Consider the following 11,986-nt stretch of genomic DNA (forward strand, 5'->3'; position numbering starts at 1 on the left):
TATGGACCCCTCGAACACCTCTGAAAATGGTGCGATACTATACTCCATTAACCTTCTTGGTCTTATCCCCAACTTTCGCACCGCCCAATCCGTCCTGCTCTTCTTGCTCTCTACCTCTCGATGCCCACAGTTGACGACGCTCTTCCATCAACGTCTCTGCCCATTTCTGAACGACGGGGTGCTCGAGATTGGGTATGGAGCCTACGAAGAAGGGTGAGAGGGTACGGATGTCCTGGCCTATACGTGAAGGTACGTCAGTATTGCAACGAAATGAGATCTCATATGATCCGGGTGACGCGAATGGACGGTATTCAGGAAGACGAGAAAAAATGATCAAAGAGAAGAATAGAGGTAGCTTCCATGTGTGTGGACTGTGTACTCACTTCGCTCATACTCTACAGCTTGTAATGCAAGTTCCACCCTATCCAAGTCCTATTTATTTCCTTATATCAGCTCATGCGAGAGGATCACACCTGAGCCGGCTGAAGTCTGACCACTCACTTTAACCAATTTCGATTCGGGTGTTTCTCTAGCTTCGTATTCCTAATAGATAGCGAGGTATTTAGCTACCGTCGGAATGAGTGTTGATAAAGACTTCCGGAATGAGGTAGCTAATCGTACTTACATCCCATAGCGACCTAAATCTCTCTCTGGCATCTTTATTCCCTTCCCCACCTAGCATCTCATTCAGGAATGAGTCCATCGCTTGTTCTTCCAATTGATGTTTGACGTGGGCTGGGACACCTTCTACGGGTGTTATATCGCCGACGCTACTTAGCGTATTAGCTGTAAGCTCATCATTCCGACTCTCGGACAAGTAAGCTTACTGAGCTTCCGCCAGATCATGCACCAAGGCCATCTGCATAATGATATTAGCTATGATCCCGCACTGCGAACACGCCGTCGGCAGCTAAACAAGAGTATGACACTCACCATCACACATCGTGGTATATCCAATGGTCTACTGGGATCTTGCGGTATCATCATAGCCATTAAGGCCATCCTGCACATGTGGTCTGATATACTACAAACACATACCATCAGCTTCGGTCGGTTCTTTGCTGCGTGACGATCAAAACAACCGACCTTTCAGCTTCTTTGACCTATAGACGTATGAAACACACCATCAGCTGAAATCTTTCGACTCATTGATTTGGGCAGGTCAAGATCAGCTCACCCCCTCTCGTATCCATCCTGATCGTTTCTGCACCTTTAGCTGTTCCAACAAGTGAAGGAATGCGAGTGTATCTAAAGCTTCATTGCCCGTTGACCTATTGACGATGCTCAGGTTAGCTTATTCCCTTGAGATGAATTTCTCAGAGAGATGCTTAGCTCACTTGTAAGGCGCAGGTAGCTCTTTCCCACCTGCTCCTAACACTTTGCTTGTCTCTTCGACCTGGTTATTGACTTTGGTGATTGGGAGGGAATCCATTTTATCGATCTTGGGAGAACCGACTGGTACAGCAATTGGCATTGTTCTGTGGAAAGCGGACAAAGCGGACAAGATATGGGTCTGGCTTTATGAAGTGGAAGGACGAGACAGTAGTGGACCAAATTACAGAAGCAAAGAAAGAAAGGAAGACGATCTTGACTTGAACTGACATGAGCGTTGTTGTTGTTTGGATCGTCAAAGACCGTCGCGTGGTTGACAGCCAGGTTTACGTAAACGAAAATAGGGTGTCAAGTCCACGTCACTACGCTCAACCCTCGTGGTGTTTGATATATTCAGATCCGCTACCTGTTACTCCCACGAGCGGTGACATCCGCCGGTGAAAGGTGATCCGGTGAGGTCCAGATTGAGATAAAGAGAGGTCCACTCAACTCGAACGATGAATTGTGATTCATCTGTGATTCTCATCTTCTCTCGTCAGCTCAACTCACTCTCAACTCCTTCACATAAGGGAGACAGACACCAGTGGGAAAATTGTAGACGACACAGAGCAGTACACGTCCTCGACTCCTCGACTTTTCTCTACCAACCAATCTCTTCTCAAGTGAAACTCATTCTTTCCTTCCCATCTTCCTCCTAATGCCAGACTCATGACATCTCGCCCATTAGGGTAAGTCATCTTTTCCTTCCCCTTTTGATCATAAAGCCCCCTCCGTATACTTTTTACTGATTCTAGAATTCAGTATGAGGCGACCTAGGCCCGTACAATTATCAAGATCACCCATGCCACCCGAATCACAATCACAAACCCAAGACTCCACCCAACAACCCTCCATCGAGGTACTTCCATCCTCACCTGTCACCCCTCTTCCTACACCAGCTGGCCAATCAGATCCGCTTGAGGACTCTATCGCACCCGAGACCAGCCTTTCCAATGGGGCAGGCGTATCTGGTAGTTCTGTCGAGGAGACTGGGGACAGTGGTTTGGGATGGACTCAATCGCAGATCCAACATAATCAAAAGGTCGAAGCTGAAGCTGAAGCTGCAAAGCCGGATGGGCACCAAGAGGGGATAGGTGGGACGAGGGAAAAGTCAGAAGATGGGGTCATCACTTCACCCGAAAACCGTAGTCCTTTACCAAGATGGAAGACCAAATCTCCTTCACCTGCTCCTCGTGCACCTATTCAACCCAGCTCACCGGGACCAACCGTCGATGTAGATGAACTCGAAGAATCAGCATTCAACGAAATCGCGGGTGGTCTAGAGGAGACAGAAGTAGACACTCAGACTCCCCATGTACAAACTCCAGAACAATCGCAACCTCCTTCTACTCCTCCTTCTCATCCTCGCAATCTTCCTCAACCACCTACCATACCACAGGTGGTTAATTCATCCCGTCAGCTGAAAAGCATCACTTCTTTTTCACCTACGAAGCTCCATCATACGATGAGTTCACCGAACAGCGAGAGGTCTAGATCATCGCGAGCTGTTACTACTTCACCTATCAAGCACTTTGGATCCAAGCTTTCCCGATCTTCCAGGAGAAACCACCAAGAATCTCAGGAAAGTGAAGAATCCCTATTCGCGAAGGACCTGGTCCCTAGGAAACCCAAAGATCCTCTGAGTCAATTCAATGGGATTATGAGTAGGAACCAGAGTAGGAATTTGGAAGTACCTTATAGCCGAGACCACTCAAAGGTGCTATCAGCTATACCTACGGAAGAGGAAGAAGAAGTGGAACATCGTCCTCCAAAACGCTCTATCGCTGCTGGGGACAACGATGGTGATACCGACAAAGATCTTGATGATGAAGAAGAAGCCGATGAGGATAGTCTCAATTGGGACGATCCTATAGAACGCACAGGTGATGATCTTGTGGGAGTCAACCTCGATGTCTCACCTCCGGCAATATCACTCCGACCACATGCCGAAGCAGAAGCTCAAGCGGGTTCTCCATCCCCGCCGTCCAACCCACAACACAACGGCAACCAGTCTCGATTCGGTGCGCTCGGCGATTCCGAGTCACTGCCCTCTCAAAGAGCGAACGACTCACAGCTCTTTTCGGAGTCAGGCGAAGAAGTGGCTGATGTCCCCGAATCTCAACATTCGCTCCCTCCTTTCGCGGCTACTCAGGTTATGCGACACCCCAGTTCCCCGCTATTCCCGTCACCTCACGAGGAGCCAATCCAAGAAGCAGCATACGAACCTACTCAGCCCGACGAGACGCAGCCAAACGAGCCAGAAGAAGCCAATGGCGATAACACCGATAACGATGAACCTCCCAAGTCTCCTTCCCCTCCTCGTCCGAATCTGTCTCGAGCTGCCTCGAACAGTTCTACCGCCTCCAAGATCAGCGTCCCAACTCATCGCCAACTTGTGCGACGCTCAAGAGTCGATGACGGCTCATACATCGCTCCCTTCAAATTCGTTGGACCCCCTAATCTCCCGGCTACTGAATTACCCACAAATTCCAATGCACTTCAATCGAAACCAAATCGTTCGGAGCTTGCTCTTGCTCCACCCAGCTCATCACCCTTTGGGCAAGCTCAACATCATCGAACAAGCTCCGAACCGGCTGTTCTACAAGAAACGTTCAAAGATAGCTTGGAGAAGGAATCCAGCTCTTCACGAGGTAGGTCCGCGAATGAGAACCCACTCAAAGACCAAACAGTGAGCAGTCCTCCTCTTCGAATGGACGGCGACCTCACAACACCACCTGAAGATCCATCGTCACCCTTCAGACCGGCTCCTTCACCTTCTTCTCCGTCACTTGCAGCTACTCGACATACTGATCCTCCCGCTTTACCAACCGTATTGGAAGAAACGCAGAAAAACAGTCCCACACAAAGGAGCAGTCCATGCTTGCCTCCGGTCCGACCTATCAAGACGTCCCCAAAACAGTACACCAGTCGCAATAAGAGGAAAAGGATCTCATCTACTCCTCCCGTCGGAACGGCTGACGGTTCCGATACAGATAGTAGTGGCGACACTCCAATTGGTGAGGATGATCACACGTATCAGCCGGCGCCCGCGAACAAGAAACAGAAAAAATCATATGCAGTATCAACTCCATCCTCTAGACATGCCGCTTCACCCGGTACCGACGTGATATTATCTTCGAAACGAAAGAGAAATCCAACTGTACGCTCCAGCTCATTATCGTCTGACGGCGAGAGTAGCTCTTCTGCAGCTGAAGACCTGGAAGATAACACGTACCAACCGAGTTTCGTGCCTAAAATCAAGCTAAAGTTGGAGAAGGGTAAAGGCAAGGAGAAGATCTCTGCTCCTAACAGCTCAACTTCGAGCAGACCCCCAACCACTAAGAAGGCAAAAACGAATGCTCAAGTCGCTCGACTTTCACCTTCCGTCTCAAACACATCGGTACCTACTGCTTCATCAACTCCAACAAGTGTACCAGTCTTAGCCGCTTTCTACCAACGATACTATGCTGGTAAAGCCACATGGACCGGAAAAGGGTACAAAGTGAACTTCGAAGATGGAGAGAAGAGGGATCATATCAAGCCTGATCAGATGCGTAAATTGGTTTTGAAGAAGGGCGATCACCTAGAAGCTTGTACCGACAGCGAATTCCCAGCTAAATTTCAGGTAGATGAAGACTGGGATGGGAATGTCGAAGGGGTTAAGTGTTGTTCACTAGATGGAGAGAAGCTAGGAAGAGTAGGACTGAACTTGTTTGGTATCAGCAACAGAGTCATTCGTGCTTTTTTTGGCGATAGATTGTTTGAAGATCCGAAAAAACGAATAAATGGGGTGTTTGGACCAGCAGCAGATAGGATTGCAGGACCCTCAAGAAGGACTTCTGTACCTCGATCACCTGTCAAACGAGCCAATGGATTCGGTGATGGATCACCAGCAGTATCACGAAGGTCAGCGTCTCCTACTAGAGTAACCTCAGACAAACTCAAAGGAATGCTCTTTCTGATTACGAGAGGATTTCCGGACGAGCAAGCTGAATTGACCAGCTCCATTCGATCGGCTGGTGGCAGGATCGCTGCGACGTGGGAAGAGTTGTTCGACAGGTCCTCGCCTGGTGAATGTGGGTTTTCCAGGAATCTGGCTGGAACTCCATTTGTCATTCTGCTGGGAGAGGGGAAGGAATATACGATCATCACGCCGAAAGTCATGGTCGCGCTGGCTAGAGGTATACCGGTGTTGAGTGCGCTGTTTATCGATGATGTGATGAACAATGATGAGGTGAGTTTGGGGTATTGTCGTCAATTACTGTCCCCACCTCCTCGCGTCCTGGGCAGAAGCTGACCTGATACGTTTGCAGACAGTCGATTGGAGATCTTATCTCATTTCCCCGGGTTTCTCAAATTACACGGAACATTATATGTCTCAGGTGGTCGATACGAATTGGGGAGAGGATGGGTGGGATGTCCACACGGGTGGACCGATTAGAGGACCGTTGAAAGGGAAGAAAGTGTTATTTGTTTTGCCTTCAGCAAAGAACGATTATCTCAAGGTGAGCTGGCTCGGCTGAGTCTGTATCTGTACCCTACAACTCATGATCACCATTTATTCACACTTACTCACATGATATGATCGAGGTGATGTGCTGACTTGACGCTTGGTATACAGAGACTCATCCCAGTCTGTGCCTACTCAATGGGAGTTGAGGAGATCCACCCCATCGCAAATCTGAAATCTAGCGAACCCGCTATTCAAGATCCCAAGTGGGATTATATCCTATTCGAAGATAGGGAATATAAGGAAAAGCCATTACCGAAATGGTTGAGCCAAGAGGAAGACAGGTTATGTAATGTACATTGGCTCAAGCAGTGTTTGGTGAGTCTAATTTAGCTGAATTACCCTCGTTCAATTCAAGTAAGATCACAGCTGATTTCTTGTGCGTGACGTTAGATCATGGGAGCGGCTTTACCTGCTTCTCTTGATGTTGAGCTGGTTCCGGAGAAGGATAGGAAGAAATAGTATAGGGTTTTGGTTGAGGTTATTTTCGATTTTGTCGATATTTCTTTCTTCCTCCTTCCTCCTATACAGTAGATTCCATATCCGTGTCATCGGGATCATCTCCCTTATCATTCTTCTTTCATTTCCCTCTTCGCACTCGGCAACATCTCTCTCTCTCTCCTCTCAGTTTTGATTCTCCATCACATTAAGGTCTATATCAGTAATTTGTCGCATTGTATATACCTCGCATTGGTCCATTACCCTATATGTAGTTGTATTCTGCTTGATTTAGCTACTTGTGTCTGTGCATAGGTGATTGATGATATGTTATGAATATTTATGTCATATAATTTACACGAGTGAATTGGACGAGTAGAGTGGAGGTTGATCATCTCCAAGGACCGTTCCTCTCTCTGGCTTGACCTAAGTTGAGGTGTTATCCCATCGTTACCTCTTGAGCAGTTTGGCGTATCGCATTGGACAGGTAACAGTAGATTTATCAATCTGGCCTTTCAAGGTTCTCGAGAGGGATACTCTGACGAGTTCATCCTCACATCCACATTCACATTCCGGCAGCTTCGGGGATCCTCGACCTCAACCTCGACCTCGACCACATCACTCTACTCCAGATCGCACAACCAAGATGTCCCGAATACGGCACCTCTCAACCCAGCTGGTACGCCAATCTCACATCCCCACTCTACCAATGCAACCTCGAACCCTCAATCTTAATTTCACTCCCGTCCACCTGAACCCTCCAATAATCAGTTCCAGAAGATATACGACCCCTCCCCCTCCTGGCCCTTCTCATCAAGATCAAGCTCAAGCAATAACTTCCAAATCACCACTAATCCAACGCTACGCCCCCTCCCTCCACACTCTCTCTCAACGCACCGGTGTCCCCCTCCCATCCTTGGTCCTGTCATTCATGGTCCTACATGAACTCACAGCCATCCTACCCATTTTCCTGATTTATTGGGTATTTTCGACATTGGGTGTGGGGTTGGGACTGGTACGCTGGATTATGGATGTTGGCGAGGGGGAGTCGACTTCTACTTCTACTTCCACTTCGTCATCAGACATGAATGGCGAGGTAATAGGAGGGGAAGGAGATGTGGTTAAGAAGTGGATTAGGGGGTGGTACGAGGAGGGAGAGGGGAGGGTAGCGAAGATTGGAAGAAGGTATGGGGTGTTTGGGTATGATAAGGTCGATAAGTCTGAGAAGAGCGAGGAGACACAGATTGAACCAGTTGTTGAGCTAGGAGTAGATGGCGGAGCAGCTACGAAGGTTGCAGATGCTATTGCTGCGTATGTGGTAGTCAAGGTGAGTTTTATACACTCGATACCTCACTATCGCCCCTCCAACTTGTTCCCTTCGCTTTACAATAAGAAACAAGAAGGTTGGAAGTGTGGATACTGTTATTCGTATTGGTATTGAAGTACCATGCTGATTTCTCTGTGTCTGATCACGACCCAGGCTCTTCTTCCAGTCAGAATAGCAGCTTCGTTGGGCCTCGCTCCAGCGTTTGCGAGATATACTTTGGTTCCTTTACAGCATGTGATCAGGAGGTTCAGACGGTAGTCTCATACTGCCAGGTCATTGCCATGCACTGTATGTTTTTTACAAGCTTAGGATCACATTGATAGGGGGACCAAGTCGAACATGGGTGTACCTTCATCGTCCCGATGCGTAGCGAACGCTATATGCACAACACTGAATCAGAAGCCAGACTGACTATGTCATGGACCAGCTCCCTCGTCGGCAGTTTGAGCATGAATAGATCGTTAAATTGCATTAGATAAACCATCATCAATAAACAAGAAGAAAACCAATTATACAAGGGGTATATATGTTATGTATATCAATGAACCATACAAGCACATAATCGAGCCAAAAATCGAAATGGTCATAAACGAATGGTAAAATCTACTCTGCTCTGAGATCGCGTTGAAGGGTTGAGAGTTACGTCTGGGAGTGTCACATCAACCAATCCAGCACCTACAACCTATGACCTGGAACGACCGTAAAGATAACCACCAAAATAGCAGTGATCACGATACAGACCAATTCGATCCACAACGCTCTGATAGTCAATAACTTCCTGACGTAGGGTTCTTTCACTTTGATATGTTTGAATGGGGTAGTTTCGGATCGGTTGAGTAAGGCGAGTAATGGTGAGAGGGAGTAGTAAGACGAGAGCAGGAGGTTGAGCGCGAAGAGGAATGGAAGGATTGTCTAGACGTTCCAGTCAAGAAATATTAGTGAAGTTCGCTATTACTGGCCTCAGATGATTGAAGTGGGGACAGTTTATACAATGCGAAGCGAAAGATCACCCACCCATAACCTCGTCAATCTAGGTTTCCAATCCAAAAAGATCAATGAAAATGCCAATACGAATCCACCCCACAAACATACTAATCCAGCTATCAACCTTACGAACGAGCTCAACGGCGTCAGGTTACCGAACGCTTTAGCTCGCAGGAATCGCGGGAAGGCATCTTGTTCCAACGCCTTGAAGATGTATACTTTCTGAGCGTGGAAGAGGTCGGGGATAAGTGGGGATGCGGAGGTGGGGGTGGATATTGGGAAGTTGTGGATTCGGAGTGACGGGCTGTGAGAGTGGGAATATGTATCAGTTAGTTGCTATATATATATATGGGATAAACAGATCGGGGGAATAAATAGAAACGAATGAGAAGTGACGAGGAGGAAAGTAGCTTGTATAACAGATGACAACCACTCACGGCAGGTAAATCTCCCTCTCAGCGCCAGGTAAGAGATACCTCAAGTAAATCCTCTCAGCCCCATCGACCAACGCGCTCTTCTCAATAGCCCTATCTCTAGCAATGACCGTCGGAGCCTTTGTCTTCGGTACATTCCCACCACCGAATTTCCCCCTCAGAGACATCTTCCCGCTGGGGGTCATAGATGGTCTATCCTTATTTTGGGGTCTACCAGTGGCCATCCCCATCTCGTTAAGTGTGGACGATGGCGCAGGGGACAACATACTTGATCGGGGTGCATTCCCATGAGACTCTGTATCTCTCCGTTCTCTCCCACCGGTCGTTCCTCCCAGAACGGGCGAGTCAAATTCACCTTGGTTGGATCGCGGGGAGAAGTCTCCAGCGGGGTTTGGTGAACCTGGTTGTTGGGGTGGAGTAGAGAGGGAAAGTAAGGGGGAGAAGTGGGAGCCGTTCGTTCGAGCGTAGTCTGCGAATTCGGGCCATTCTTCGTCGATCGAGCGACCTGATCGTTTTATATCCTATCACGTAGTCATAAGATATCATCAGCTTCAGACCAGCTAAAACTGGTTTTACTTCAGCTGCTATATGCTCATACCCACCTTGAAATAAGCCTTGCACATATTCTCATGCTGCTGCACATCCAACCAGAAATCCAGCGCATCTTCAGCGGATTCACGTTGAAGGAATATCTGATGGGTACGCACAGACCGTCAGCTTGGACCGTTTCATATTACAACATGCTATGCTATGTTGGTGATATACTCACGTAAAAGCAGAACAAATCAAGAGGTGGTCTCGTACGTCTATCCAACACTTCTTGTAACGTAGGCAGCCTGCTTAGCTTGAGATACCTCGTTCCGGATGTTCGACGTTGTTCTTTTGTTGTTTGGTCGGTTTTCTCGTTCATCTTGGTTGAGGGAATGAGGGGATGATTAGGGGTAATATGGAGGGATTCGCTCCTATTTCTAGCTGCTTGTACTTAACTTTGCGAGCTGAATGTGATGTTCGTTGATGATGAAGTTATGTATGAATGAATGAAGGTCGAGTTGGTATTGAAGGAATGTATATGAGCTGTATGTTGAGTTGAGTTGAGGATGACTTTGGTGTTGACTTGATGTTTCAGTGTAAACACACATACACACTCAAAAAGCACTAAAACGCGAAGAGGATGGTTTGCCACGTGCTCATTTAGCATGACGTGTATTTTGTCAGATCAGAGGTGCCTTATCACTGCCCTCGTCTACCAAATTAACCAGCTCAACTCGTCAAACATCCCCACCTTCTTCTCAAACATTCCATCTCAACTCTTCATTCTTCTCTCTCTCTATTCCACATCCATATCTCAGAACGATAACATCGCATCCACTAGAGCACAGACTCAATGCGATAACCCCACTCCTTCACTCCTCTTCACCACCTCTCCTCTCGTGTCGATTGATCAATTCATCACGGAATTGAGACAGTGAAGAGGTGATAAAGATAAAACAGGATGTTCTTCCTGGTTGGTATCATGCCCATCTATACACGCGTGTCTGTCATACGCTGACACTGTGTATTGATCTATGTCTATTCAATCGAATAGAGAGAACTCACACATACCATCCTCCTCCATCCTTCGTACTTTGGTGCTCAGCTGGAAGATTACCTCAGGCAGAAGCTGTACGAGGATGTCGAGGGGACGTGCAGTGGTAAACATGGGTGAGTTCCATCTCGCCTAGTACAGCTCAATTCAGCTTCCATAATGTCTCGATTCCAACGCAGTGGTATAAGGACAAGGATAGCTGATCTCATTCTGGCTGGATATGCAGATACATAATATCAGTCATCACCATCTCGGATATAGGAGAAGGTAAAATCATACCATCCACCGGACAGGCAAAGTTCAAAACTACCTACACGGCGATAGTCATGAAACCTTTCAAGGGTGAGGTAGTAGATGGCAAAGTAGTCAACGTAAACAAGGTGAGCCGAGATCAGCTATCCACTTCTGATTAGCGAAAAGCTGATTTATCGAATCACAAATAGATGGGTTTCTTCGCTATGGTCGGTCCCTTGCAAGTCTTCGTCTCATGTCATGTGAGTATCAGTCTCTCCGCTGTGTGGCCTATAGTATACCTCAAAAGAGGTGTATCATATCTCTTTTCCCACCCTCAACCACCCACCCCAATTCATGATGAACAACTATGCATAGGGACAGCAGACCTCAAATGGGAATGTTGATTATGCCGGGATGATCTTGTAGTAATTGATCGATTATTCTCTGACCCGTCACCTTCTCCGTCATTTTACATTAAATACTATAGAAGAGGGAAGGTTGACTGATGTGGTTTGTTTTTTTGTTTCCGCCAAAACCAAACAGCTCACACATGGCGATATGAAATACGATCCCAACGCTTCTCCACCATGCTATCGATCCAACGACGAGATCATCCAGAAAGATACTAAAGTGAGGATGCAGATTGTCGGATGTAGGGTAGAGGCGAATGATATTGTAAGTGCAAATTTAGCTAGCACGTCCTGGTTTACCTTCAAGGGAGTCGAGCTGATATACTCGATCGGACAGTTCGCAATTGGTACGATAAAGAAAGATTTCCTAGGTCAGATAAGAGAGGATTAAGTATTGTCCATCAGAAGCATTCATGAGATTGAGGAGAAGCAGAACATACATTTTGTACAACATCGTTTGAATGATTATACCCAACATTGTGATTTGTCAATTCTACAGATATATATGAAATAGAATAAAACGATCCAACGAAATGCATCATATACATGCATATTGCAGAAACAATTTGATGATATAGTGTACATTCAAATCAGGTATGAAGCCTTATCATAACATATCGTAAATGGTATCAATTACTATAGATCACCCAGCTCCTCGTTTATCTAGAATTCCCAAAGAAATGTCCATTGTTT

At 47.0% G+C, this 11,986-nt stretch overlaps 5 protein-coding genes across 5 annotated transcripts; 3 read left to right on the forward strand and 2 right to left on the reverse strand.

The window, feature by feature from the left end:
- Nucleotides 1–37: 37 nt before the first annotated feature.
- On the reverse strand, nt 38–1,474 carry I302_100853 (uncharacterized protein; the record flags this gene model as incomplete). Its single annotated transcript, XM_019190862.1, has 9 exons — nt 38–237; nt 384–432; nt 502–543; nt 626–770; nt 828–859; nt 934–1,024; nt 1,087–1,103; nt 1,178–1,271; nt 1,338–1,474. The coding sequence occupies 9 exons, from the start codon at nt 1,472–1,474 to the stop codon at nt 38–40; spliced, it is 807 nt and encodes a 268-aa protein (XP_019047610.1).
- Nucleotides 1,475–2,134: 660 nt separating this feature from the next.
- I302_100854 (uncharacterized protein) lies at nt 2,135–6,343 on the forward strand (the record flags this gene model as incomplete). Its single annotated transcript, XM_019190863.1, has 4 exons — nt 2,135–5,605; nt 5,685–5,876; nt 5,993–6,199; nt 6,275–6,343. 4 exons carry the CDS (start codon nt 2,135–2,137, stop codon nt 6,341–6,343), a joined length of 3,939 nt encoding a protein of 1,312 aa, XP_019047611.1.
- A 622-nt stretch (nt 6,344–6,965) lies between these two features.
- I302_100855 (uncharacterized protein) lies at nt 6,966–7,904 on the forward strand (the record flags this gene model as incomplete). Its single annotated transcript, XM_019190864.1, has 2 exons — nt 6,966–7,646; nt 7,800–7,904. The coding sequence occupies 2 exons, from the start codon at nt 6,966–6,968 to the stop codon at nt 7,902–7,904; spliced, it is 786 nt and encodes a 261-aa protein (XP_019047612.1).
- Nucleotides 7,905–8,321: 417 nt separating this feature from the next.
- I302_100856 (uncharacterized protein) lies at nt 8,322–9,974 on the reverse strand (the record flags this gene model as incomplete). The annotated part of the gene is made up of 5 exons (XM_019190865.1): nt 8,322–8,558; nt 8,661–8,934; nt 9,068–9,585; nt 9,667–9,756; nt 9,834–9,974. 5 exons carry the CDS (start codon nt 9,972–9,974, stop codon nt 8,322–8,324), a joined length of 1,260 nt encoding a protein of 419 aa, XP_019047613.1.
- Nucleotides 9,975–10,556: 582 nt separating this feature from the next.
- I302_100857 (uncharacterized protein) lies at nt 10,557–11,684 on the forward strand (the record flags this gene model as incomplete). The annotated part of the gene is made up of 6 exons (XM_019190866.1): nt 10,557–10,568; nt 10,650–10,765; nt 10,876–11,029; nt 11,093–11,143; nt 11,427–11,558; nt 11,631–11,684. The coding sequence occupies 6 exons, from the start codon at nt 10,557–10,559 to the stop codon at nt 11,682–11,684; spliced, it is 519 nt and encodes a 172-aa protein (XP_019047614.1).
- Between the last annotated feature and the right edge of the window lie 302 nt (nt 11,685–11,986).

Source organism: Kwoniella bestiolae, chromosome 1, assembly GCF_000512585.2.
Source record: "Kwoniella bestiolae CBS 10118 chromosome 1, complete sequence".
In the NCBI taxonomy this organism is placed as follows: domain Eukaryota; kingdom Fungi; phylum Basidiomycota; class Tremellomycetes; order Tremellales; family Cryptococcaceae; genus Kwoniella; species Kwoniella bestiolae.